General features: G+C 53.3%; 2 protein-coding genes across 2 annotated transcripts; both read left to right on the plus strand.

The window, feature by feature from the left end:
* Window positions 1–5,787: 5,787 nt before the first annotated feature.
* LOC147596495 (dynein regulatory complex subunit 4-like) lies at window positions 5,788–11,822 on the plus strand. The gene is made up of 11 exons (XM_086771450.1): window positions 5,788–5,874; window positions 7,144–7,341; window positions 7,538–7,744; window positions 8,037–8,091; window positions 8,493–8,698; window positions 8,972–9,139; window positions 9,476–9,562; window positions 10,552–10,761; window positions 11,099–11,164; window positions 11,484–11,659; window positions 11,771–11,822. The coding sequence occupies exons 1-11, from the start codon at window positions 5,860–5,862 to the stop codon at window positions 11,820–11,822; spliced, it is 1,440 nt and encodes a 479-aa protein (XP_086627576.1). The 5' UTR covers window positions 5,788–5,859.
* Window positions 11,823–18,010: 6,188 nt separating this feature from the next.
* LOC147596496 (dynein regulatory complex subunit 4-like) lies at window positions 18,011–24,045 on the plus strand. Its single transcript, XM_086771451.1, has 11 exons — window positions 18,011–18,097; window positions 19,367–19,564; window positions 19,761–19,967; window positions 20,260–20,314; window positions 20,716–20,921; window positions 21,195–21,362; window positions 21,699–21,785; window positions 22,775–22,984; window positions 23,322–23,387; window positions 23,707–23,882; window positions 23,994–24,045. The coding sequence occupies exons 1-11, from the start codon at window positions 18,083–18,085 to the stop codon at window positions 24,043–24,045; spliced, it is 1,440 nt and encodes a 479-aa protein (XP_086627577.1). The 5' UTR covers window positions 18,011–18,082.
* The last annotated feature ends 2,568 nt before the right edge of the window (window positions 24,046–26,613 follow it).

Genomic DNA, 26,613 nt, shown 5'->3' on the forward strand with positions numbered 1-26,613 from the left:
GCGCTGCAACAAAGAATGCTGCTTCTTAATGCTATATTGCTGTTCAGGAGTTTGATTCCCGATTTTGGTGACACAGCTACTGGAGAAATGAGGGAAAAGGTCATGCCAGCATCAGTCCCTGCGACCACTGACTCACCAACCCTCTACTTCATTCCTACCACTGATTTAAAAGAAATGGGGGGAGTAACAGGACTGAGTGCGCGTAGGAATTGACGGGCCGGGCGAGGAGACTGGAACCAATCATTCTATAGAATAGTAATGCACATGTATTCGAAAGCTGAATCTGTAAAGGCTTTTTGTTCAAATACACTGCAGAGGGTCCCACTTGGTGTGATCCATTTGTGGGAGACTGTAGTGGATGGGAATATGAGCAAGTGTATCGATGTAAGCAAATGCAGCAAAGTGAGTAATGCGGATGGGAATAGGGGTGAATGTATCAAAGCAAACAGGACCTGAGCACAATGGGCAAAGCGAGAGTACATGCTGAGAAGCAACGGTGTGAAGAAGTACGTGATGAAGAACAATGCTACAACGTCAATCAAAAGCGTGAAGCAAATTGGACAAATAGTGGGGTGGTAGAGATCGTGCTAATAGTTGCCCTATAGGAATAGAGATCGTAGACAAAGAGCATCCAGGTAAAGAGTATAAAACACTGCTGTAAAAATAAACTTTGGCCTTTTGGGCTCACTTGCTGTCTTGCCCGTTACTCTGTCCCACCAATATGCCACAGATGGCGCCCAAACAGGGACGCACTTAAACTTCAAAAGGAACAAGGACGGAAACTCTGAAGAGGCTTGAACAAAGCCTGCACTGGTGGCATAGCCCAGTTGAACCAGAGGCCGGAATCCAGAAACCGGGATTGAGGATCCACACATCAGAAAGCGCGCTCATCACTTGCATACAGGTGAGCAACTGGGAATCATGGGAGGGAAAATATCCTCAGATGAGATGCAAAGCATTGATGTAATGGGAAAAATGCTGAAAACGCAGGGCAGGACTGTTACCAGCCCACAGTTAATGACTTTATTAGAGTGGATTCGTGAAAATCATCCGCAATTTCCTGCAGACGGGACTTTTCAAATAGAGGCTTGGGAGAAAGTGGGCACAAGCCTTCAAAAAATCGCTGCAGCAGCTTTTTGCAGCCAAGCTTGCAAAAACTTAGCCACTTGGGTACAAATCATGCTAACCCTCGACAATGTTTCAACAGAGTCTACTAATTCTTCTTTGCCTGAGGCGTCGGCATCTCCATTACCAGACCCTCAACCTGTAAGCGTGTCCCCCTGTAACAATGGCATCTCCCCAGAAACTGGTTGGGGGGAGGGATTAGCACAGAGAACTCCGTGCCGCGGGTCGGGGCAGAAAACTCCGTGCTGTATTCCTGTTCCCCTGCAACCTGCACTTGTACACCCTGCTTCCACGCTTTTACCGTCGCTGTCGTCACCACAGTCTCGCGTGCCAGATTTGCCTCGGGTTTCACCTATCAATTCTTTTCCTGATACTGCGCTTGCTAATAACGAAACCTCTCTGGAGGTAGATGTATTTAATGTGGGTTCAAAAGACTTTGAAAAGAAACCTGATCTGTTCCCTCCTCCGTGAAATGTGAATGTTAGTCATGCAGCTGTGAATGTTGAAATGTGTGGTATCTGGGAAGAGCGTAAAAAAGAGGCAATGCAGAATGGTGACTGGCAAACTGTTTTAGCCTGTCCAGTTATGTATCAAGCTAATCAGCAGCTGGTTTCGCAGCCTCTCAGTTATGATGCTATAAAGGAGCTGCGACGGACAGTAAAGAAGGGAGGGATACATTCTTCTTTTACTACACCCTTACTTGAGGCAAAAGCAGAGTCGTATACTCTGGATCCACATGATTGGAAATTGTTAATGAAAATGGTGTTAACACCTACACAGTCCATGATTTTAAAGAAGGATGTACTGTGCAAAGTATTACAAAATTTAAATCAACAGATTCCAATAGGATATGAACAACTGGCAGGAGAAAATGCTTATAGTAACTCGCTCCTGCAGGCACAGTTCCCGAGAGAAGCGTATGCTCAAATTAGACATATTGCTCTTAGGGCAGTGAGAAAAATCCCAGCATCAAAAGGCGAAGGACCTCAATCTTTTGTTAAGGTGCTGCAAGGAGCTAATGAGCCATATGCAGATTTCATAGATCGTCTGCAAGCTACTTTCGAGCAGCAGTTCGACAATGATGATGCAAGAGGGATGTTGCTATTACAACTGGCTGTTGAAAATGCTAACAATGATTGTAAGCATGTACTGCAACCTATGAAAAACCATAATCCCTCTTTGGCTGTGTAGTAGTTCAGCCCCGATCGGGACCAGACTACGCAGTCTCTCTCTCATTCCCCCCACCCTCCGAGAGAATAGGGAGAGATAATATAAGGAAAAACAGCTCGAGGTTTGAGATAAGGACAGGGAGAAATCCTTAAAGTTACCGTTACGGGCAAAACAGACTCGACTTGGGGAAAAACACTCATTTATTTCTAAAACTAGCAGGAGAATGAGACAGGGAACAAGATAACCTCCCCCCACCCCTCCCTCTTCCCGGGCTTAACATTTTCTCTACTACCTCCTGTTGCCTTTGTTGGCGTGGCGACCTGGTTCAGGAACGGCACGGCGACCAATCCCAGGCCGCTCGGTCCATCAGCTCGCTGACACCAGTGTGGTGGACGGCAAATGGCGTTTATTGAGGGGTAACACGACCTTATATAGCTTAGGTTTACAACGTTATTTCCGTCTGCTTGCATCACAAACTGACCGCTATTGGTCATCAGGAGAGAGACCCTATCTTTCCGTACAGCGCGATATCTTCCGGTCGCCAGACCCTAGCTACCCACATTTCCCCCCTCCCTATGCGTAATTAAATTGATCAAAATATCACAGTCTTTTCCCATTCGAATGCAAACGATTTTGACTGGCCTCATGGAGAGGGAGGCAAAAGAAAAAAAGCGTCCTTTCAAATCCGGAGCAGCAAGCCAAAGTGGTTCAGGTGTCATCACAGTCAGCAGGGCGTATGGATCCGCCACTGCTGGGTAGAGGTCTTCTTACTTTCCGTACGTCCAGTCCCAACGATATCTTTCCAGTGAGCAAGTACACAACCTAAAGGGCTTTTCTTTAATGTTCCTCCACTCTGACCTCCTCCCATATTTACTGATTCATTCTCTGATCCTGTCTTTACTCCGTGTCCAGCAACTCAGTTGCTGTACCACCCCTTCCCCAGAGTTTGAGGGGTGCTGCCACTCCCCCAGAATCCGACTGGGCGACTACTTCCTCTCTTCCCTCAGCCCGACTTCCTCTTTCCAGCGTACACATACACAACCCTCTCTTTACTCACCTAGAACACTCGAAATTCCAGCTAAACACTGCTCACAACTTTTCATTGCAGCACTTACTTGCACTCTGGAACAAACACAGGTTTACAAGAGGTATCGCGGTGTAAAGGATACCATTCAGGGCCATCGGGGTCCCACTACAAGGGAACAAAGAAATCTACAATGACAGAACACAATAAATTCGTACCGCAACTACAAAGACGCACTTTGGATCCAGTTCAAGAATACGTACACCGTGATCTCGGATAAAAACATACTAAACGTATAGTTAAGTTAGTTCAAATATTCTGTTCTTGTTCTACGTTTTACAGCAATCGTAAAGAATATATATATCTTAAAATAGTTGTTACCTTAAAAAGATCGATTAACGGCACTTTGTGAGTAGGCGTAAAAGCGAAGGCAAGCCTAATACTGTTAGTAAACCTGAGTGAAAATACTGTGTAATCATCTCGCGATAGCGAGTGTAAGGCACGCTGGGCGGATGGTAAATGGGGAACGATTAGGGATAATTCTAAACAAACAGAACCTTAAAGCAATTGTCGGTGTTCCATGCGTTCCACTAACATGACGTTAACCGTCTCTAATCGGCTCTTGACAAACGACACGAGTCTGTTTAGTATACAGGGTCCGAAGACCAATGCTAACACGATCATTGTGACTGGCCCTCCCAGGGTAGATACCAGGGTGGTTAACCACGGTGTGGCGAGTAAACCCTTTGTCCCCCGTCTGCCACCCGGACCGGGAATGCCAGCGTGGCTGTTGGGACCCAATCCGCACAGGCAATCTTTATTTCCCTCCAATCCGTGAGAGGAACTCCTTCCCCTCGCGATTCCTTTTTATTTTGGCTGGGGATATTTTTGCTTTTAATTTTATTTACCCTCGTGTCCTCCTCCTCTGAGTCTGAATCGGTTACGAGCCGCTCGCCCCAGCTCGCGGCTGTTCCGGAGTCGGAACTCCACTGACTGGTTACTTCCGGGTTCTGATGCCTTTTGTTGGGCGCCGCCTACTTCCTTGGTGGGCGGGCCGTTCCCTCCCCCTTGGCTTGTCCCTCCGTTTTGGTTCGCCCCGCCTTCTGCTCGGCGGGCCGCTCTGATTGGCTGTCGGCGCTTCACTCACACTCCCCTCCCCTCCCCGGTCGCCCCCACCACTCTTCTCCTTCTTGTCCTCCTGCCCTTCACCTTTGTGTGCGCTTCTTAGCTCGAGCGCTTCTTCTTTGTTCCCACCGGGGACATCTTCGCCCCGCCCTCCCCCCGGGGTTCGGCGCCATTATGAGGCGCATAAGGTGGTGGTCTCGCCCGGGCTTCAGCGCCCCTGGCTTCCTCAGTTAACCCACCCCAGAAGGACAGTGCGCGCTTCTGTGCCTCCGTAATCGGGTCAGGGTTTGGGGACTGAGGGGGCGAGGGGTTCAGGGGTAGAGGGGGCATGTCGCCCTCTTGTAAGTTTTTGGACTCCGTGGAATCACCGCCGTTTGGGGGGTGCGGAGTCTGCGTAGCTGCCCCGACTCCCAATTTCGGAGTGACTAACAAACAGTCCCTTGCCGCCCTCCAGGTTTCCTGCTCTTGTAAGGCCTTCTGCAGGGCCTGTACGACTTTCCCCCACGACTTAAGGTTTTTCCCGCTACCCGAGGACATCGTCTCCTCGGCTAATGCTTTAGTGCATTTATCCCACACTTCAGGGTGGAGAATATCCACCGGCTGGTCAATGACCCCAATTTGTAAAAGCCTCGCAACTGCGACAGTAAAATCTTTGGGCTTACAATCAATACCCCACTGCTTATGTAATTGTGATACGACCTTCACAAGGGCTTCCATCCTCCTTGTTGGTCCGGGAGCGTCCTCCCCGCCGGGCTGGTCCTGCCGCTCCGGCCGCCGTTCACCCGTCCAGGCGACTTCCCGGGTTTCGGCACCACTTGTTGCCTTTGTTGGCGTGGCGACCTGGTTCAGGGCCTGGACTAGGCCCCACCCCCGTTGCCAAGGTGCAGCCCCACGTTGCTAACAGGCGTGTCCGACCACCTCACACCTCTCTCCAGATGCGCGTTCCCATTGCCTTGGAGACCACAGTGTGAGTGGCAGCAGCCATGGTGAGAGCAGGGCCTGAGCTTGTCCTGGGCCCAGCCCTGGGGAGGGAGCCCCTCAGCGCCATGCCCAGGCCTGTGATGCTGCTCCCGAGCCCTTCTTTTGGGTACGGGCATTCTGGGCTTCGCTTTGGGCCAGCAGTGGCTGGGTATGAGCCGTGGCTGTGCTGGAGGCTGTCAGGGGCTTCCAGGCCCCTTCCACGGACCCTGGCTCCCTGTCCCCCTCCTCACCCTGTCCCAGCCATGACAGCAGGGACATTTGGTGGCCTGGGCTGCTGTGGGAGCTCTGAGCAGCACAGTTTCTTCCCAGCACCTGAGCCATGCACACACCTCGTGTGTTTTGCTTTCTCTCCTTAGGCACCCAAAAAGAAAGGCGGGAAAAAAGGGGAAGAAAGCAAAACTCCAGCAGTGGTGGATGCTTTGTCCCCGCAGGAGATGAGCAAGGAGCAGGTGAGAGAGCCCTCATCTTCCACACCAGTCCCGCTTAGGAAGCCCAGCTCAGCACCTGGCTCCGGCAATGACAGGTGGCGGAGGGTGACAGAGACAAGCAGCTGAGGATCATTTCCCTGCCTGATGGCCAGCTGTGCTGGTGAGGGATTCTCACTGGTCCTGGAAGGAGCAGCCCCCTCGTCCCATCCTCCCTTCTGCTGGTCCGGCCCACTCTGCTCTCCAGCCCTGTGCCCTCCCTGTCTTCTCCCCGACTCCATAACTCCGGCAGCCTGCTCAGCCAGCTGATGGCTCAGCTGGGAGCTCTGTGATGGCAGCCTGCTGTGCTCTTGCTCGCGGCGCCCTCAGTTGCTCCAAGTCCCCTTGTTTTGCCCAGTGTCCTACCAACAGAGGAGCAGATGGCCCTGGGCTGGGGACCTTGCTCCTTGGGAAAGATCTTGCACATCTCAGAGCAAGCAGCATGCCCAGGTGGCCAAGAAGGCCTACAGCATCCTGGATTGTCTCAGAGAGTAGCCAGGATAATTAGGGCAGTGATCGTCCCCTGTAGTCAGCACTGGTGAGGCCGCACCTCCAGTGCTGTGTTCACTTTTGGGCCCCTCACTGAAAGAAAAACATTGAGGTGCTGGAGCACACCCAAAGGAGAGCAACGATGCTGGTGAAGGGTCTGGAGCCCGAGTCCTGTGCTGGAGAAAAGGAGGCTGAGGGGAGATCTTAGTGCTCTCTACAACTACCCGAAAGGAGGTTGGAGCAGAGAGGTTGTGGGTCTCTTCTCCCAAGTAAGAAGTGGTAGGGTGAGAGGAAACCACCTTCACCCAAAGGGTTCTCAAGCATTGGAACAGGCTGCCCAGAGAAGCAGTGGAGTCACCACCCCCAGAGATATTTAAAAGGCACGCAGATGTGCTGCTTAGGGACATGGATTGGTGGTGGCCTTGGCAGTGTTGAGATAACGGTTGGACTCAGTGATATTCAAGGTCTTTTCCAACCTAAACGATTCTATGATTTGATTCTACAAATCAGTAGTATTTAGGCACCTGGGAATGGTGTTACTCCTTTTCCAGGGGCTGATGGGTTCTGTCAGGCCCTGGGCAACCCCCACAGTCCCCAGATGTCCCTGTGTCAGGGCCCGTCCCCTTCTCTCCTGCGCGCCTCCATCCCATTGATGGCCACTGTGGCCTGCCAGGTTTGTGACATGGCTTGCCACGGGTGTCTTGTGGAGGTGTCTGTCTGAGGCCTCTTTTTTCCCCTCCCTGGCTCTTCCCCTTGGCTTTGCAGCTGGAGAAGCATGTTGCGCGTCTGCGGGAGGAGCTGGACCGGGAACGGGAAGAGCGCAACTATTTCCAGCTGGAACGTGACAAGTTTCACAGCTTCTGGGAGATGACCCGCCGGCAGCTGGAGGAGCAGAAAGCAGAGTTGCGGAAGAAGGAGTGGGAGATGAAGGAGGCGGAGGAGCAGCAACAAGTGGAGCTGAAGGTGGGAGGGCAGGAGGCTGGGAGATGTTGTGAGTGCCCCAAGCTCTGTCTGAGCCTTGGGCAGCTCTGAGGAGGTGAGGGAAGGGCTAGAGGAGGAGAAGCTGGGTGAGATGCAACCCAGACGCGTCACAGATAAAAATCCCAGGTCCACATGTCTCCTGCAGAAGCCCCTCACCCAGTCTGTAGCTTGTCTTTAGGTTTACAAGCAGAAGGTGAAGCACTTGTTGCACGAACACCAAGAAAACCTCACCGAGCTGAAGGGGGAGGGCACCCTGTCCATGAAGCGGGCCCAGAAGGATCACTGGGCCCAGGAGATGGAGCTGAGGAAGGACATGCGTTCCATGAAAATGGAGCTGAAGGAGCAGGAGCTGGCCAGTGAGGAGGCACTGAAAAACATGCACCTGGTAGGTCCCTGGCCGGGCCGGAGCCATGTATGAGCCGTGTGCATCTGCTGCAGAGGGAGGTGGTGGGGCTGCGGAGAAGGGCTTCCTGGGGCTCCCAGCTCCTGCGAAATCCCCCTCCTGCAACGGAGAGCTGTGAGAGCTGCTGGAGAACCCATGAGCTGCCGTGTGCAGAGATAACGTGGGACTGGCACCACAGCAGGGGCCTTTCCCAGGGAGCAGGAGGGAATCCTTCAGGATGCAGCTGCCTGAGGATTTGATTATGTGTCTCTGACATGTAGCTTCTCCCTAACAGAAACAAGAGGAGGAGATCACCCAGCTGCACAACAACTTTGAGAGACAGGTGAAAGGTGAGTCTGTGCGCGTAGCTCCTGCGTGACCTCCCTTTGTCAGTGTGCCAGGGGAGGCTTCTCCGAGCTCTGCTGTGCTGCCGGGCTCCGTGGCAGAGCCTCGAGCAGAAAGGGGGATGGGTTTCCCTCCAGTTCTGGCTTGTTTTCCCCGAGTTCTGGACAGTTTTCCCCAAGTTTCCAGAGGGTGCAGGCAGGGCGCCTGTTGCTCTGCTCTCCGTGGTCCCAGTGTAGCTGCTCCGCACACTGGTGGCAGCTGTGGTGACACTGCTAACAAGTGTCTTGAACTCCAGTGATGCCACAGTGGCACACGCCACTCTGGCACCTCACCTATTAATGGCACTGGGGCATGTTACGTGCGATCTCCAGGAGGTCCTCACTCAGCTCTCTGTGTGCTCCCCCAGAGATCAAGGCCAAGTACACCAACAAGATGGAAGTGCTGCGGGACGAGCTTGACTTGTGTAGAACGACCGAGGTCCACAAAGTGGAGGAGGGGAAGAACACCCAGATTGATGAGCTGATGAGGAACCACGAGAAAGCCTTCCGTGACATCAAGGACTACTACAATGATATGCGTGACAAAAACATGGCGCTCATAGACTTGCTCAAGGTACTGCCTGCCCCCCTGCCTCAGCCTGCCTGGCCTGCAGTGTCACCATTCCAGCAATGGACCGCTCCTGTGAGGATTTCACCCAGGTCTGGCCGGTTCCCAGGCGGCCGTGTGGGTGCTGCTACTCTCCCGAGGGTCTGCTACCATTCCAGGAGTGAAGCTCTTGAGCACAGGGTCTTGCTGGGCCAGCAGCAGGAGGGTGTCCGGAGGGTTGGGGAAGCCCTGAGGACCTAGGCAGCCCCCAGGAGTTGGCACTTGTGTTTCCAAGAACAGGAGCAGATGGAAGAGATGAAGAAGAAAGGGAATCGCTTGGAAAAGGAGAAGGCACGTGTGCTGCTCCAGAACAAGCAGCTGAAGGAGCCCCTGCAGCAGGCCCGCGAGCAGCTGTCTGAGCTGCAGAAGAAGTTGGCCAACTATGACAAGGACAAGGAGGCCCTGAGGGTGAGTGCCAGCCCTGTCCTCTCCCCAGTGGCCCTGGCTCTGTCCTGGAGGCAGCCGCTCAGCAGTGACCTCTGCCACTCGGCTTGGCCAGATCCCTGAGCAAAGTCCTCTGAGTTCCTTTGGGCTTCGCTGGGTGCTTGTACGATCTCAAATGGCACTCCGGTAGCGAGAAAGTAGAGTCGCCTCCACAGCAGAGAGGAAAGGGTGTTGGTGCGGGTACTGCTTCTTTTTTCTCACCCATTTCTCTTTGCTGGTCACTCTCCTGCCTTGCCCGAACGTGTCCCCCACACCTCCCAGAGAAACCTGTGCTTTTTAACTGCCCCTTCCCACTCGCAGAACATCAGAGCCCATCTGAAACTCACCCAGAAGGAACTGAAGGCTCTTCAGTGGGAACACGAGGTCCTGGAGCAGAGGTTCAGCAAGGTGAGAGCTGCAGATGGGTCTGGGCATCCCACTTCCCTCTCCAAAACCCTGGCCCCTCCGCAGAGGGCTGGTCATGGGGACTGAGCAGAGAGTTTGTGCTTAGCCAAGGGCTTTCAGAAGATCTGATCCAGAGCCCTGAGATAACTGCTACTTCCAGTGAAGCTTCTCACAGCTTTGGCATCTTCCACTCAGCTCAGCAGACAGGCCTGGCCTTGTACTTGGCTAAGCAATCGCGCACGCTCAGGTAGTCCCCTCCCAGCCAGGGAGCCACTGGCTGCAGCAGCAGTTCTGGAGCAGAGCTGTGGCGAGGGATTGTCATGGGTCAGCACCCCCGGTGGGAGCTCGCTCCCTCCTTCTGCTGGTATTTGGGGGTTGCTTCCCTTGTTTGCCATGCGGGAGTGGCTCGGGATGAGTCCCATTGTCTGAGTTCTCCCAGACTCAGCCTCTCCCCCTCCCAGCGAAGATAAATCTCTGGAGGCAAGAAGAGAGCTTGTTTGTAATTAGCAGAAATCCTCAGGAACAGGAAGACTGGTCTGAGGCCTTGTTATCGATCCATCATGAAGGCAGCAACATATTAATTGCATTCCAAAATAAGCTGTGGTGGAGAAATTGTGTCCTAATTAGGACACTTCTTAACCAGCTGTGAGCCAGGGACTCCTGCCAGCTGCGAGGAGAGGAGAGACCCTTGTGTGCTGTGGGGCCCCCTCTGAAGTGTAAACCAGTGCCCATCCAGCCATTCTGCTGTCAGAGGTGTCTCGGGCCTGGAGGGGAGGCGAGAGCAGAAGTGTGGGTGCTGAGGGAGTGCCAGCCATGAAGGGAGGGAGGGAGAGAAGCTGTGCTCCAGCACCTGCCTTCCTGTGGGCTGCAGGTGCCATGGGGAATGGCCAGGCCGCGGCTGGAGCAGGCAGGGCCAAGCCACCAGACCTGTCTGGTGCTGGCCCGGGGTTGCCGCCAGCCCGGGTGTGAAGGCACGCTGTCTTTGGGAGCAGGTGCAGGCGGAGCGAGATGAGCTCTATCAGAAGTTCACCCAAGCCACAGAAGAGGTGCAGCAGAAGACGGGCTTCAAGAACTTGCTCCTAGAGCGCAAGCTGAAAGGGCTCCTCAGCATGGTGGAGAAAAAGGATGTGGAGCTCAGTGAGGCCTTTGCAGCCTCCAACCTCGACCCGGATGCCCTCTTCTTGGTCTCCAGCAAGCTGGAGGTACTGTGTGGGGCCCGGTGAGGGCTGGCCTTGGAGGGCAGAGGCTGCCTTATGGTGAAAGCTGACCCTGAGCCATGCAAGCCCTCGTCCTCCGTGGCTGAAGCTGCCATGTCACTCATCCATGTCCCTCACCTCTGCCTGGGGCTGGCTGTCCCTGGCAGTTCTGGCTGGAAGGACATAGAGCGGTGGCCACCTGTCAGGCTGTACTGCAAGCTAAGTCCTGCTGCCAGCTCGGCCGCTGCGCAGCAGCTCCTCTGTGCACTCTGTCACACTGCTCACAGCCGCCGTGTCCCCAGGGCCGTGTAGCTGTTGCCTGATGCACCATCTCCCTTTGCAGGACTTGGTCAGTTCGAAGAACACCACCATCAGGCAGCTGCAGCTGCAGCTAGCCCAAGTCTGCAAGGTGAGGGAAGGGGATGAAGCTTCCCTGAGCCCTGCAGGTCAGGGCTGGGGCCTGGTGGGTGCTGGCTGTGGCTTGGTGGGGTGGAAATGGGAATTTCTACTCCAAGCCTTGCACCAAGTGGATGGAAGGGAACTTCCAGCAGGCCGGCTGAGCTGCTTCATGGCCTGGGCAGGAGCCAGCCCAGGCTGCGGTTTCCCCTGCAAAGGAAGGCATTTTGGGGTCCTCTCCATGCAGGGAGGTGCAGAGCGTCCATGGCAAGGCAGGGAGGTGCTGGGCTGGAGCTCGGTATCAGGCTGAGCATGGGACGCTTCTCTTGCAGGCACACAATGACATGCTGCACACGTTGGAGGCCAAGCTGAGAGCCTTTGGGATCCCCGTGGACAACCTGGGCTTTAAGCCACTGGCGAGCCCCGTGCTGGGGCAGGTGCTGGGACAGGGCCCTGCGGGACTCATCGCTGTGCCCTCCTGGCGCCAGCTGGCGCGAAGGGACCCGCTGTGCCGTGCAGGGCCTCATTGGTGCTCCGCGACAATAAACAGAGCCCAGTGAGCCTTTGGCTCACTGTAGTCACATAGGGTAAATTTTGTATGAAATCTATGTGCCCTTAGAGGGAACACGGAGTCTCAGAACTGCTACAACATCTTGTTTGTTAGCAGTTAGCCCAGCATGTCTGGGGTGATTAAGAAGAGTGGTAGAACAAAGGCAGGCCTCAAACCCCAGCTGTGAAGATAGGCCCTGAGCCATCACTTTGGAGCCAGAAAATCAAGGAAAACGCGACCTGTTCCCAAGACCACGGATGGAGATTTTAAGGAAGGGTTCCGCCAGAGAATTTGAGGAGGGCCCACTCTGACAACCCCCAAGACCACCAGAAGACCCTTGACTCAAAAGACTGAGCATGCACAAGTGGGTGGGGAATATTACAATGGTTTCCAGGAAAACTGATGATTATGTATTAGTGTTCAGGGAATTATTAATGTTGATGTATGAAATCACTAAATAGATTCTGTCCAGATTTTCAGACCGGCATGTATGCTGGGTGGAAGGATCCCCCGTGCATCCAGCGCTGCAACAAAGAATGCTGCTTCTTAATGCTATATTGCTGTTCAGGAGTTTGATTCCCGATTTTGGTGACACAGCTACTGGAGAAATGAGGGAAAAGGTCATGCCAGCATCAGTCCCTGCGACCACTGACTCACCAACCCTCTACTTCATTCCTACCACTGATTTAAAAGAAATGGGGGGAGTAACAGGACTGAGTGCGCGTAGGAATTGACGGGCCGGGCGAGGAGACTGGAACCAATCATTCTATAGAATAGTAATGCACATGTATTCGAAAGCTGAATCTGTAAAGGCTTTTTGTTCAAATACACTGCAGAGGGTCCCACTTGGTGTGATCCATTTGTGGGAGACTGTAGTGGATGGGAATATGAGCAAGTGTATCGATGTAAGCAAATGCAGCAAAGTGAGTAATGCGGATGGGAATAGGGGTGAATGTATCAAAGCAAACAGGACCTGAGCACAATGGGCAAAGCGAGAGTACATGCTGAGAAGCAACGGTGTGAAGAAGTACGTGATGAAGAACAATGCTACAACGTCAATCAAAAGCGTGAAGCAAATTGGACAAATAGTGGGGTGGTAGAGATCGTGCTAATAGTTGCCCTATAGGAATAGAGATCGTAGACAAAGAGCATCCAGGTAAAGAGTATAAAACACTGCTGTAAAAATAAACTTTGGCCTTTTGGGCTCACTTGCTGTCTTGCCCGTTACTCTGTCCCACCAATATGCCACAGATGGCGCCCAAACAGGGACGCACTTAAACTTCAAAAGGAACAAGGACGGAAACTCTGAAGAGGCTTGAACAAAGCCTGCACTGGTGGCATAGCCCAGTTGAACCAGAGGCCGGAATCCAGAAACCGGGATTGAGGATCCACACATCAGAAAGCGCGCTCATCACTTGCATACAGGTGAGCAACTGGGAATCATGGGAGGGAAAATATCCTCAGATGAGATGCAAAGCATTGATGTAATGGGAAAAATGCTGAAAACGCAGGGCAGGACTGTTACCAGCCCACAGTTAATGACTTTATTAGAGTGGATTCGTGAAAATCATCCGCAATTTCCTGCAGACGGGACTTTTCAAATAGAGGCTTGGGAGAAAGTGGGCACAAGCCTTCAAAAAATCGCTGCAGCAGCTTTTTGCAGCCAAGCTTGCAAAAACTTAGCCACTTGGGTACAAATCATGCTAACCCTCGACAATGTTTCAACAGAGTCTACTAATTCTTCTTTGCCTGAGGCGTCGGCATCTCCATTACCAGACCCTCAACCTGTAAGCGTGTCCCCCTGTAACAATGGCATCTCCCCAGAAACTGGTTGGGGGGAGGGATTAGCACAGAGAACTCCGTGCCGCGGGTCGGGGCAGAAAACTCCGTGCTGTATTCCTGTTCCCCTGCAACCTGCACTTGTACACCCTGCTTCCACGCTTTTACCGTCGCTGTCGTCACCACAGTCTCGCGTGCCAGATTTGCCTCGGGTTTCACCTATCAATTCTTTTCCTGATACTGCGCTTGCTAATAACGAAACCTCTCTGGAGGTAGATGTATTTAATGTGGGTTCAAAAGACTTTGAAAAGAAACCTGATCTGTTCCCTCCTCCGTGAAATGTGAATGTTAGTCATGCAGCTGTGAATGTTGAAATGTGTGGTATCTGGGAAGAGCGTAAAAAAGAGGCAATGCAGAATGGTGACTGGCAAACTGTTTTAGCCTGTCCAGTTATGTATCAAGCTAATCAGCAGCTGGTTTCGCAGCCTCTCAGTTATGATGCTATAAAGGAGCTGCGACGGACAGTAAAGAAGGGAGGGATACATTCTTCTTTTACTACACCCTTACTTGAGGCAAAAGCAGAGTCGTATACTCTGGATCCACATGATTGGAAATTGTTAATGAAAATGGTGTTAACACCTACACAGTCCATGATTTTAAAGAAGGATGTACTGTGCAAAGTATTACAAAATTTAAATCAACAGATTCCAATAGGATATGAACAACTGGCAGGAGAAAATGCTTATAGTAACTCGCTCCTGCAGGCACAGTTCCCGAGAGAAGCGTATGCTCAAATTAGACATATTGCTCTTAGGGCAGTGAGAAAAATCCCAGCATCAAAAGGCGAAGGACCTCAATCTTTTGTTAAGGTGCTGCAAGGAGCTAATGAGCCATATGCAGATTTCATAGATCGTCTGCAAGCTACTTTCGAGCAGCAGTTCGACAATGATGATGCAAGAGGGATGTTGCTATTACAACTGGCTGTTGAAAATGCTAACAATGATTGTAAGCATGTACTGCAACCTATGAAAAACCATAATCCCTCTTTGGCTGTGTAGTAGTTCAGCCCCGATCGGGACCAGACTACGCAGTCTCTCTCTCATTCCCCCCACCCTCCGAGAGAATAGGGAGAGATAATATAAGGAAAAACAGCTCAAGGTTTGAGATAAGGACAGGGAGAAATCCTTAAAGTTACCGTTACGGGCAAAACAGACTCGACTTGGGGAAAAACACTCATTTATTTCTAAAACTAGCAGGAGAATGAGACAGGGAACAAGATAACCTCCCCCCACCCCTCCCTCTTCCCGGGCTTAACATTTTCTCTACTACCTCCTGTTGCCTTTGTTGGCGTGGCGACCTGGTTCAGGAACGGCACGGCGACCAACCCCAGGCCGCTCGGTCCATCAGCTCGCTGACACCAGTGTGGTGGACGGCAAATGGCGTTTATTGAGGGGTAACACGACCTTATATAGCTTAGGTTTACAACGTTATTTCCGTCTGCTTGCATCACAAACTGACCGCTATTGGTCATCAGGAGAGAGACCCTATCTTTCCGTACAGCGCGATATCTTCCGGTCGCCAGACCCTAGCTACCCACATTTCCCCCCTCCCTATGCGTAATTAAATTGATCAAAATATCACAGTCTTTTCCCATTCGAATGCAAACGATTTTGACTGGCCTCATGGAGAGGGAGGCAAAAGAAAAAAAGCGTCCTTTCAAATCCGGAGCAGCAAGCCAAAGTGGTTCAGGTGTCATCACAGTCAGCAGGGCGTATGGATCCGCCACTGCTGGGTAGAGGTCTTCTTACTTTCCGTACGTCCAGTCCCAACGATATCTTTCCAGTGAGCAAGTACACAACCTAAAGGGCTTTTCTTTAATGTTCCTCCACTCTGACCTCCTCCCATATTTACTGATTCATTCTCTGATCCTGTCTTTACTCCGTGTCCAGCAACTCAGTTGCTGTACCACCCCTTCCCCAGAGTTTGAGGGGTGCTGCCACTCCCCCAGAATCCGACTGGGCGACTACTTCCTCTCTTCCCTCAGCCCGACTTCCTCTTTCCAGCGTACACATACACAACCCTCTCTTTACTCACCTAGAACACTCGAAATTCCAGCTAAACACTGCTCACAACTTTTCATTGCAGCACTTACTTGCACTCTGGAACAAACACAGGTTTACAAGAGGTATCGCGGTGTAAAGGATACCATTCAGGGCCATCGGGGTCCCACTACAAGGGAACAAAGAAATCTACAATGACAGAACACAATAAATTCGTACCGCAACTACAAAGACGCACTTTGGATCCAGTTCAAGAATACGTACACCGTGATCTCGGATAAAAACATACTAAACGTATAGTTAAGTTAGTTCAAATATTCTGTTCTTGTTCTACGTTTTACAGCAATCGTAAAGAATATATATATCTTAAAATAGTTGTTACCTTAAAAAGATCGATTAACGGCACTTTGTGAGTAGGCGTAAAAGCGAAGGCAAGCCTAATACTGTTAGTAAACCTGAGTGAAAATACTGTGTAATCATCTCGCGATAGCGAGTGTAAGGCACGCTGGGCGGATGGTAAATGGGGAACGATTAGGGATAATTCTAAACAAACAGAACCTTAAAGCAATTGTCGGTGTTCCATGCGTTCCACTAACATGACGTTAACCGTCTCTAATCGGCTCTTGACAAACGACACGAGTCTGTTTAGTATACAGGGTCCGAAGACCAATGCTAACACGATCATTGTGACTGGCCCTCCCAGGGTAGATACCAGGGTGGTTAACCACGGTGTGGCGAGTAAACCCTTTGTCCCCCGTCTGCCACCCGGACCGGGAACGCCAGCGTGGCTGTTGGGACCCAATCCGCACAGGCAATCTTTATTTCCCTCCAATCCGTGAGAGGAACTCCTTCCCCTCGCGATTCCTTTTTATTTTGGCTGGGGATATTTTTGCTTTTAATTTTATTTACCCTCGTGTCCTCCTCCTCTGAGTCTGAATCGGTTACGAGCCGCTCGCCCCAGCTCGCGGCTGTTCCGGAGTCGGAACTCGACTGACTGGTTACTTCCGGGTTCTGATGCCTGTTTGTTGGGCGCCGCCTACTTCCTTGGTGGGCGGGCCGTTCCCTCCCCCTTGGCTTGTCCCTCCGTTTTGGTTCGCCCCGCCTTCTGCTCGGCGGGCCGCTCTGATTGGCTGTCGGCGCTTCACTCACACTCCCCTCCCCTCCCCGGTCGCCCCCACCACTCTTCTCCTTCTTGTCCTCCTGCCCTTCACCTTTGTGTGCGCTTCTTAGCTCGAGCGCTTCTTCTTTGTTCCCACCGGGGACATCTTCGCCCCGCCCTCCCCCCGGGGTTCGGCGCCATTATGAGGCGCATAAGGTGGTGGTCTCGCCCGGGCTTCAGCGCCCCTGGCTTCCTCAGTTAACCCACCCCAGAAGGACAGTGCGCGCTTCTGTGCCTCCGTAATCGGGTCAGGGTTTGGGGACTGAGGGGGCGAGGGGTTCAGGGGTAGAGGGGGCGTGTCGCCCTCTTGTAAGTTTTTGGACTCCGTGGAATCCCCGCCGTTTGGGGGGTGCGGAGTCTGCGTAGCTGCCCCGACTCCCAATTTCGGAGTGACTAACAAACAGTCCCTTGCCGCCCTCCAGGTTTCCTGCTCTTGTAAGGCCTTCTGCAGGGCCTGTACGACTTTCCCCCACGACTTAAGGTTTTTCCCGCTACCCGAGGACATCGTCTCCTCGGCTAATGCTTTAGTGCATTTATCCCACACTTCAGGGTGGAGAATATCCACCGGCTGGTCAATGACCCCAATTTGTAAAAGCCTCGCAACTGCGACAGTAAAATCTTTGGGCTTACAATCAATACCCCACTGCTTATGTAATTGTGATACGACCTTCACAAGGGCTTCCATCCTCCTTGTTGGTCCGGGAGCGTCCTCCCCGCCGGGCTGGTCCTGCCGCTCCGGCCGCCGTTCACCCGTCCAGGCGACTTCCCGGGTTTCGGCACCACTTGTTGCCTTTGTTGGCGTGGCGACCTGGTTCAGGGCCTGGACTAGGCCCCACCCCCGTTGCCACGGTGCAGCCCCACGTTGCTAACGGGCGTGTCCGACCACCTCACACCTCTCTCCAGATGCGCGTTCCCATTGCCTTGGAGACCACAGTGTGAGTGGCAGCAGCCATGGTGAGAGCAGGGCCTGAGCTTGTCCTGGGCCCAGCCCTGGGGAGGGAGCCCCTCAGCGCCATGCCCAGGCCTGTGATGCTGCTCCCGAGCCCTTCTTTTGGGTACGGGCATTCTGGGCTTCGCTTTGGGCCAGCAGTGGCTGGGTATGAGCCGTGGCTGTGCTGGAGGCTGTCAGGGGCTTCCAGGCCCCTTCCACGGACCCTGGCTCCCTGTCCCCCTCCTCACCCTGTCCCAGCCATGAGAGCAGGGACATTTGGTGGCCTGGGCTGCTGTGGGAGCTCTGAGCAGCACAGTTTCTTCCCAGCACCTGAGCCATGCACACACCTCGTGTGTTTTGCTTTCTCTCCTTAGGCACCCAAAAAGAAAGGCGGGAAAAAAGGGGAAGAAAGCAAAACTCCAGCAGTGGTGGATGCTTTGTCCCCGCAGGAGATGAGCAAGGAGCAGGTGAGAGAGCCCTCATCTTCCACACCAGTCCCGCTTAGGAAGCCCAGCTCAGCACCTGGCTCCGGCAATGACAGGTGGCGGAGGGTGACAGAGACAAGCAGCTGAGGATCATTTCCCTGCCTGATGGCCAGCTGTGCTGGTGAGGGATTCTCACTGGTCCTGGAAGGAGCAGCCCCCTCGTCCCATCCTCCCTTCTGCTGGTCCGGCCCACTCTGCTCTCCAGCCCTGTGCCCTCCCTGTCTTCTCCCCGACTCCATAACTCCGGCAGCCTGCTCAGCCAGCTGATGGCTCAGCTGGGAGCTCTGTGATGGCAGCCTGCTGTGCTCTTGCTCGCGGCGCCCTCAGTTGCTCCAAGTCCCCTTGTTTTGCCCAGTGTCCTACCAACAGAGGAGCAGATGGCCCTGGGCTGGGGACCTTGCTCCTTGGGAAAGATCTTGCACATCTCAGAGCAAGCAGCATGCCCAGGTGGCCAAGAAGGCCTACAGCATCCTGGATTGTCTCAGAGAGTAGCCAGGATAATTAGGGCAGTGATCGTCCCCTGTAGTCAGCACTGGTGAGGCCGCACCTCCAGTGCTGTGTTCACTTTTGGGCCCCTCACTGAAAGAAAAACATTGAGGTGCTGGAGCACACCCAAAGGAGAGCAACGATGCTGGTGAAGGGTCTGGAGCCCGAGTCCTGTGCTGGAGAAAAGGAGGCTGAGGGGAGATCTTAGTGCTCTCTACAACTACCCGAAAGGAGGTTGGAGCAGAGAGGTTGTGGGTCTCTTCTCCCAAGTAAGAAGTGGTAGGGTGAGAGGAAACCACCTTCACCCAAAGGGTTCTCAAGCATTGGAACAGGCTGCCCAGAGAAGCAGTGGAGTCACCACCCCCAGAGATATTTAAAAGGCACGCAGATGTGCTGCTTAGGGACATGGATTGGTGGTGGCCTTGGCAGTGTTGAGATAACGGTTGGACTCAGTGATATTCAAGGTCTTTTCCAACCTAAACGATTCTATGATTTGATTCTACAAATCAGTAGTATTTAGGCACCTGGGAATGGTGTTACTCCTTTTCCAGGGGCTGATGGGTTCTGTCAGGCGCTGGGCAACCCCCACAGTCCCCAGATGTCCCTGTGTCAGGGCCCGTCCCCTTCTCTCCTGCGCGCCTCCATCCCATTGATGGCCACTGTGGCCTGCCAGGTTTGTGACATGGCTTGCCACGGGTGTCTTGTGGAGGTGTCTGTCTGAGGCCTCTTTTTTCCCCTCCCTGGCTCTTCCCCTTGGCTTTGCAGCTGGAGAAGCATGTTGCGCGTCTGCGGGAGGAGCTGGACCGGGAACGGGAAGAGCGCAACTATTTCCAGCTGGAACGTGACAAGTTTCACAGCTTCTGGGAGATGACCCGCCGGCAGCTGGAGGAGCAGAAAGCAGAGTTGCGGAAGAAGGAGTGGGAGATGAAGGAGGCGGAGGAGCAGCAACAAGTGGAGCTGAAGGTGGGAGGGCAGGAGGCTGGGAGATGTTGTGAGTGCCCCAAGCTCTGTCTGAGCCTTGGGCAGCTCTGAGGAGGTGAGGGAAGGGCTAGAGGAGGAGAAGCTGGGTGAGATGCAACCCAGACGCGTCACAGATAAAAATCCCAGGTCCACATGTCTCCTGCAGAAGCCCCTCACCCAGTCTGTAGCTTGTCTTTAGGTTTACAAGCAGAAGGTGAAGCACTTGTTGCACGAACACCAAGAAAACCTCACCGAGCTGAAGGGGGAGGGCACCCTGTCCATGAAGCGGGCCCAGAAGGATCACTGGGCCCAGGAGATGGAGCTGAGGAAGGACATGCGTTCCATGAAAATGGAGCTGAAGGAGCAGGAGCTGGCCAGTGAGGAGGCACTGAAAAACATGCACCTGGTAGGTCCCTGGCCGGGCCGGAGCCATGTATGAGCCGTGTGCATCTGCTGCAGAGGGAGGTGGTGGGGCTGCGGAGAAGGGCTTCCTGGGGCTCCCAGCTCCTGCGAAATCCCCCTCCTGCAACGGAGAGCTGTGAGAGCTGCTGGAGAACCCATGAGCTGCCGTGTGCAGAGATAACGTGGGACTGGCACCACAGCAGGGGCCTTTCCCAGGGAGCAGGAGGGAATCCTTCAGGATGCAGCTGCCTGAGGATTTGATTATGTGTCTCTGACATGTAGCTTCTCCCTAACAGAAACAAGAGGAGGAGATCACCCAGCTGCACAACAACTTTGAGAGACAGGTGAAAGGTGAGTCCGTGCGCGTAGCTCCTGCGTGACCTCCCTTTGTCAGTGTGCCAGGGGAGGCTTCTCCGAGCTCTGCTGTGCTGCCGGGCTCCGTGGCAGAGCCTCGAGCAGAAAGGGGGATGGGTTTCCCTCCAGTTCTGGCTTGTTTTCCCCGAGTTCTGGACAGTTTTCCCCAAGTTTCCAGAGGGTGCAGGCAGGGCGCCTGTTGCTCTGCTCTCCGTGGTCCCAGTGTAGCTGCTCCGCACACTGGTGGCACCTGTGGTGACACTGCTAACAAGTGTCTTGAACTCCAGTGATGCCACAGTGGCACATGCCACTCTGGCACCTCACCTATTAATGGCACTGGGGCATGTTACGTGCGATCTCCAGGAGGTCCTCACTCAGCTCTCTGTGTGCTCCCCCAGAGATCAAGGCCAAGTACACCAACAAGATGGAAGTGCTGCGGGACGAGCTTGACTTGTGTAGAATGACCGAGGTCCACAAAGTGGAGGAGGGGAAGAACACCCAGATTGATGAGCTGATGAGGAACCACGAGAAAGCCTTCCGTGACATCAAGGACTACTACAATGATATGCGTGACAAAAACATGGCGCTCATAGACTTGCTCAAGGTACTGCCTGCCCCCCTGCCTCAGCCTGCCTGGCCTGCAGTGTCACCATTCCAGCAATGGACCGCTCCTGTGAGGATTTCACCCAGGTCTGGCCGGTTCCCAGGCGGCCGTGTGGGTGCTGCTACTCTCCCGAGGGTCTGCTACCATTCCAGGAGTGAAGCTCTTGAGCACAGGGTCTTGCTGGGCCAGCAGCAGGAGGGTGTCCGGAGGGTTGGGGAAGCCCTGAGGACCTAGGCAGCCCCCAGGAGTTGGCACTTGTGTTTCCAAGAACAGGAGCAGATGGAGGAGATGAAGAAGAAAGGGAATCGCTTGGAAAAGGAGAAGGCACGTGTGCTGCTCCAGAACAAGCAGCTGAAGGAGCCCCTGCAGCAGGCCCGCGAGCAGCTGTCTGAGCTGCAGAAGAAGTTGGCCAACTATGACAAGGACAAGGAGGCCCTGAGGGTGAGTGCCAGCCCTGTCCTCTCCCCAGTGGCCCTGGCTCTGTCCTGGAGGCAGCCGCTCAGCAGTGACCTCTGCCACTCGGCTTGGCCAGATCCCTGAGCAAAGTCCTCTGAGTTCCTTTGGGCTTCGCTGGGTGCTTGTACGATCTCAAATGGCACTCCGGTAGCGAGAAAGTAGAGTCGCCTCCACAGCAGAGAGGAAAGGGTGTTGGTGCGGGTACTGCTTCTTTTTTCTCACCCATTTCTCTTTGCTGGTCACTCTCCTGCCTTGCCCGAACGTGTCCCCCACACCTCCCAGAGAAACCTGTGCTTTTTAACTGCCCCTTCCCACTCGCAGAACATCAGAGCCCATCTGAAACTCACCCAGAAGGAACTGAAGGCTCTTCAGTGGGAACACGAGGTCCTGGAGCAGAGGTTCAGCAAGGTGAGAGCTGCAGATGGGTCTGGGCATCCCACTTCCCTCTCCAAAACCCTGGCCCCTCCGCAGAGGGCTGGTCATGGGGACTGAGCAGAGAGTTTGTGCTTAGCCAAGGGCTTTCAGAAGATCTGATCCAGAGCCCTGAGATAACTGCTACTTCCAGTGAAGCTTCTCACAGCTTTGGCATCTTCCACTCAGCTCAGCAGACAGGCCTGGCCTTGTACTTGGCTAAGCAATCGCGCACGCTCAGGTAGTCCCCTCCCAGCCAGGGAGCCACTGGCTGCAGCAGCAGTTCTGGAGCAGAGCTGTGGCGAGGGATTGTCATGGGTCAGCACCCCCGGTGGGAGCTCGCTCCCTCCTTCTGCTGGCATTTGGGGGTTGCTTCCCTTGTTTGCCATGCGGGAGTGGCTCGGGATGAGTCCCATTGTCTGAGTTCTCCCAGACTCAGCCTCTCCCCCTCCCAGCGAAGATAAATCTCTGGAGGCAAGAAGAGAGCTTGTTTGTAATTAGCAGAAATCCTCAGGAACAGGAAGACTGGTCTGAGGCCTTGTTATCGATCCATCATGAAGGCAGCAACATATTAATTGCATTCCAAAATAAGCTGTGGTGGAGAAATTGTGTCCTAATTAGGACACTTCTTAACCAGCTGTGAGCCAGGGACTCCTGCCAGCTGCGAGGAGAGGAGAGACCCTTGTGTGCTGTGGGGCCCCCTCTGAAGTGTAAACCAGTGCCCATCCAGCCATTCTGCTGTCAGAGGTGTCTCGGGCCTGGAGGGGAGGCGAGAGCAGAAGTGTGGGTGCTGAGGGAGTGCCAGCCATGAAGGGAGGGAGGGAGAGAAGCTGTGCTCCAGCACCTGCCTTCCTGTGGGCTGCAGGTGCCATGGGGAATGGCCAGGCCGCGGCTGGAGCAGGCAGGGCCAAGCCACCAGACCTGTCTGGTGCTGGCCCGGGGTTGCCGCCAGCCCGGGTGTGAAGGCACGCTGTCTTTGGGAGCAGGTGCAGGCGGAGCGAGATGAGCTCTATCAGAAGTTCACCCAAGCCACAGAAGAGGTGCAGCAGAAGACGGGCTTCAAGAACTTGCTCCTAGAGCGCAAGCTGAAAGGGCTCCTCAGCATGGTGGAGAAAAAGGATGTGGAGCTCAGTGAGGCCTTTGCAGCCTCCAACCTCGACCCGGATGCCCTCTTCTTGGTCTCCAGCAAGCTGGAGGTACTGTGTGGGGCCCGGTGAGGGCTGGCCTTGGAGGGCAGAGGCTGCCTTATGGTGAAAGCTGACCCTGAGCCATGCAAGCCCTCGTCCTCCGTGGCTGAAGCTGCCATGTCACTCATCCATGTCCCTCACCTCTGCCTGGGGCTGGCTGTCCCTGGCAGTTCTGGCTGGAAGGACATAGAGCGGTGGCCACCTGTCAGGCTGTACTGCAAGCTAAGTCCTGCTGCCAGCTCGGCCGCTGCGCAGCAGCTCCTCTGTGCACTCTGTCACACTGCTCACAGCCGCCGTGTCCCCAGGGCCGTGTAGCTGTTGCCTGATGCACCATCTCCCTTTGCAGGACTTGGTCAGTTCGAAGAACACCACCATCAGGCAGCTGCAGCTGCAGCTAGCCCAAGTCTGCAAGGTGAGGGAAGGGGATGAAGCTTCCCTGAGCCCTGCAGGTCAGGGCTGGGGCCTGGTGGGTGCTGGCTGTGGCTTGGTGGGGTGGAAATGGGAATTTCTACTCCAAGCCTTGCACCAAGTGGATGGAAGGGAACTTCCAGCAGGCCGGCTGAGCTGCTTCATGGCCTGGGCAGGAGCCAGCCCAGGCTGCGGTTTCCCCTGCAAAGGAAGGCATTTTGGGGTCCTCTCCATGCAGGGAGGTGCAGAGCGTCCATGGCAAGGCAGGGAGGTGCTGGGCTAGAGCTCGGTATCAGGCTGAGCATGGGACGCTTCTCTTGCAGGCACACAATGACATGCTGCACACGTTGGAGGCCAAGCTGAGAGCCTTTGGGATCCCCGTGGACAACCTGGGCTTTAAGCCACTGGCGAGCCCCGTGCTGGGGCAGGTGCTGGGACAGGGCCCTGCGGGACTCATCGCTGTGCCCTCCTGGCGCCAGCTGGCGCGAAGGGACCCGCTGTGCCGTGCAGGGCCTCATTGGTGCTCCGCGACAATAAACAGAGCCCAGTGAGCCTTTGGCTCACTGTAGTCACATAGGGTAAATTTTGTATGAAATCTATGTGCCCTTAGAGGGAACACGGAGTCTCAGAACTGCTACAACATCTTGTTTGTTAGCAGTTAGCCCAGCATGTCTGGGGTGATTAAGAAGAGTGGTAGAACAAAGGCAGGCCTCAAACCCCAGCTGTGAAGATAGGCCCTGAGCCATCACTTTGGAGCCAGAAAATCAAGGAAAACGCGACCTTCCCAAGACCACGGATGGAGATTTTAAGGAAGGGTTCCGCCAGAGAATTTGAGGAGGGCCCACTCTGACAACCCCCAAGACCACCAGAAGACCCTTGACTCAAAAGACTGAGCATGCACAAGTGGGTGGGGAATATTACAATGGTTTCCAGGAAAACTGATGATTATGTATTAGTGTTCAGGGAATTATTAATGTTGATGTATGAAATCACTAAATAGATTCTGTCCAGATTTTCAGACCGGCATGTATGCTGGGTGGAAGGATCCCCCGTGCATCCAGCGCTGCAACAAAGAATGCTGCTTCTTAATGCTATATTGCTGTTCAGGAGTTTGATTCCCGATTTTGGTGACACAGCTACTGGAGAAATGAGGGAAAAGGTCATGCCAGCATCAGTCCCTGCGACCACTGACTCACCAACCCTCTACTTCATTCCTACCACTGATTTAAAAGAAATGGGGGGAGTAACAAGACTGAGTGCGCGTAGGAATTGACGGGCCGGGCGAGGAGACTGGAACCAATCATTCTATAGAATAGTAATGCACATGTATTCGAAAGCTGAATCTGTAAAGGCTTTTTGTTCAAATACACTGCAGAGGGTCCCACTTGGTGTGATCCATTTGTGGGAGACTGTAGTGGATGGGAATATGAGCAAGTGTATCGATGTAAGCAAATGCAGCAAAGTGAGTAATGCGGATGGGAATAGGGGTGAATGTATCAAAGCAAACAGGACCTGAGCACAATGGGCAAAGCGAGAGTACATGCTGAGAAGCAACGGTGTGAAGAAGTACGTGATGAAGAACAATGCTACAACGTCAATCAAAAGCGTGAAGCAAATTGGACAAATAGTGGGGTGGTAGAGATCGTGCTAATAGTTGCCCTATAGGAATAGAGATCGTAGACAAAGAGCATCCAGGTAAAGAGTATAAAACACTGCTGTAAAAATAAACTTTGGCCTTTTGGGCTCACTTGCTGTCTTGCCCGTTACTCTGTCCCACCAATATGCCACAGATGGCGCCCAAACAGGGACGCACTTAAACTTCAAAAGGAACAAGGACGGAAACTCTGAAGAGGCTTGAACAAAGCCTGCACTGGTGGCATAGCCCAGTTGAACCAGAGGCCGGAATCCAGAAACCGGGATTGAGGATCCACACATCAGAAAGCGCGCTCATCACTTGCATACAGGTGAGCAACTGGGAATCATGGGAGGGAAAATATCCTCAGATGAGATGCAAAGCATTGATGTAATGGGAAAAATGCTGAAAACGCAGGGCAGGACTGTTACCAGCCCACAGTTAATGACTTTATTAGAGTGGATTCGTGAAAATCATCCGCAATTTCCTGCAGACGGGACTTTTCAAATAGAGGCTTGGGAGAAAGTGGGCACAAGCCTTCAAAAAATCGCTGCAGCAGCTTTTTGCAGCCAAGCTTGCAAAAACTTAGCCACTTGGGTACAAATCATGCTAACCCTCGACAATGTTTCAACAGAGTCTACTAATTCTTCTTTGCCTGAGGCGTCGGCATCTCCATTACCAGACCCTCAACCTGTAAGCGTGTCCCCCTGTAACAATGGCATCTCCCCAGAAACTGGTTGGGGGGAGGGATTAGCACAGAGAACTCCGTGCCGCGGGTCGGGGCAGAAAACTCCGTGCTGTATTCCTGTTCCCCTGCAACCTGCACTTGTACACCCTGCTTCCACGCTTTTACCGTCGCTGTCGTCACCACAGTCTCGCGTGCCAGATTTGCCTCGGGTTTCACCTATCAATTCTTTTCCTGATACTGCGCTTGCTAATAACGAAACCTCTCTGGAGGTAGATGTATTTAATGTGGGTTCAAAAGACTTTGAAAAGAAACCTGATCTGTTCCCTCCTCCGTGAAATGTGAATGTTAGTCATGCAGCTGTGAATGTTGAAATGTGTGGTATCTGGGAAGAGCGTAAAAAAGAGGCAATGCAGAATGGTGACTGGCAAACTGTTTTAGCCTGTCCAGTTATGTATCAAGCTAATCAGCAGCTGGTTTCGCAGCCTCTCAGTTATGATGCTATAAAGGAGCTGCGACGGACAGTAAAGAAGGGAGGGATACATTCTTCTTTTACTACACCCTTACTTGAGGCAAAAGCAGAGTCGTATACTCTGGATCCACATGATTGGAAATTGTTAATGAAAATGGTGTTAACACCTACACAGTCCATGATTTTAAAGAAGGATGTACTGTGCAAAGTATTACAAAATTTAAATCAACAGATTCCAATAGGATATGAACAACTGGCAGGAGAAAATGCTTATAGTAACTCGCTCCTGCAGGCACAGTTCCCGAGAGAAGCGTATGCTCAAATTAGACATATTGCTCTTAGGGCAGTGAGAAAAATCCCAGCATCAAAAGGCGAAGGACCTCAATCTTTTGTTAAGGTGCTGCAAGGAGCTAATGAGCCATATGCAGATTTCATAGATC

This window comes from Chlamydotis macqueenii, chromosome Z (assembly GCF_036417535.1).
Source record: "Chlamydotis macqueenii isolate bChlMac1 chromosome Z, bChlMac1.mat, whole genome shotgun sequence".
Taxonomy (NCBI): domain Eukaryota; kingdom Metazoa; phylum Chordata; class Aves; order Otidiformes; family Otididae; genus Chlamydotis; species Chlamydotis macqueenii.

Coding starts and splice junctions, on each gene's coding strand:
- LOC147596496 (XM_086771451.1), top strand. Junction 21,786..22,774: donor TGGAGCAGAGGTTCAGCAAG/GTGAGAGCTGCA, acceptor CTTTGGGAGCAG/GTGCAGGCGGAGCGAGATGA. Junction 23,883..23,993: donor CTGGCGCGAAGGGACCCGCT/GTGCCGTGCAGG, acceptor ATGTGCCCTTAG/AGGGAACACGGAGTCTCAGA.
- LOC147596495 (XM_086771450.1), top strand. Junction 7,745..8,036: donor CACTGAAAAACATGCACCTG/GTAGGTCCCTGG, acceptor TCTCCCTAACAG/AAACAAGAGGAGGAGATCAC. Junction 9,563..10,551: donor TGGAGCAGAGGTTCAGCAAG/GTGAGAGCTGCA, acceptor CTTTGGGAGCAG/GTGCAGGCGGAGCGAGATGA.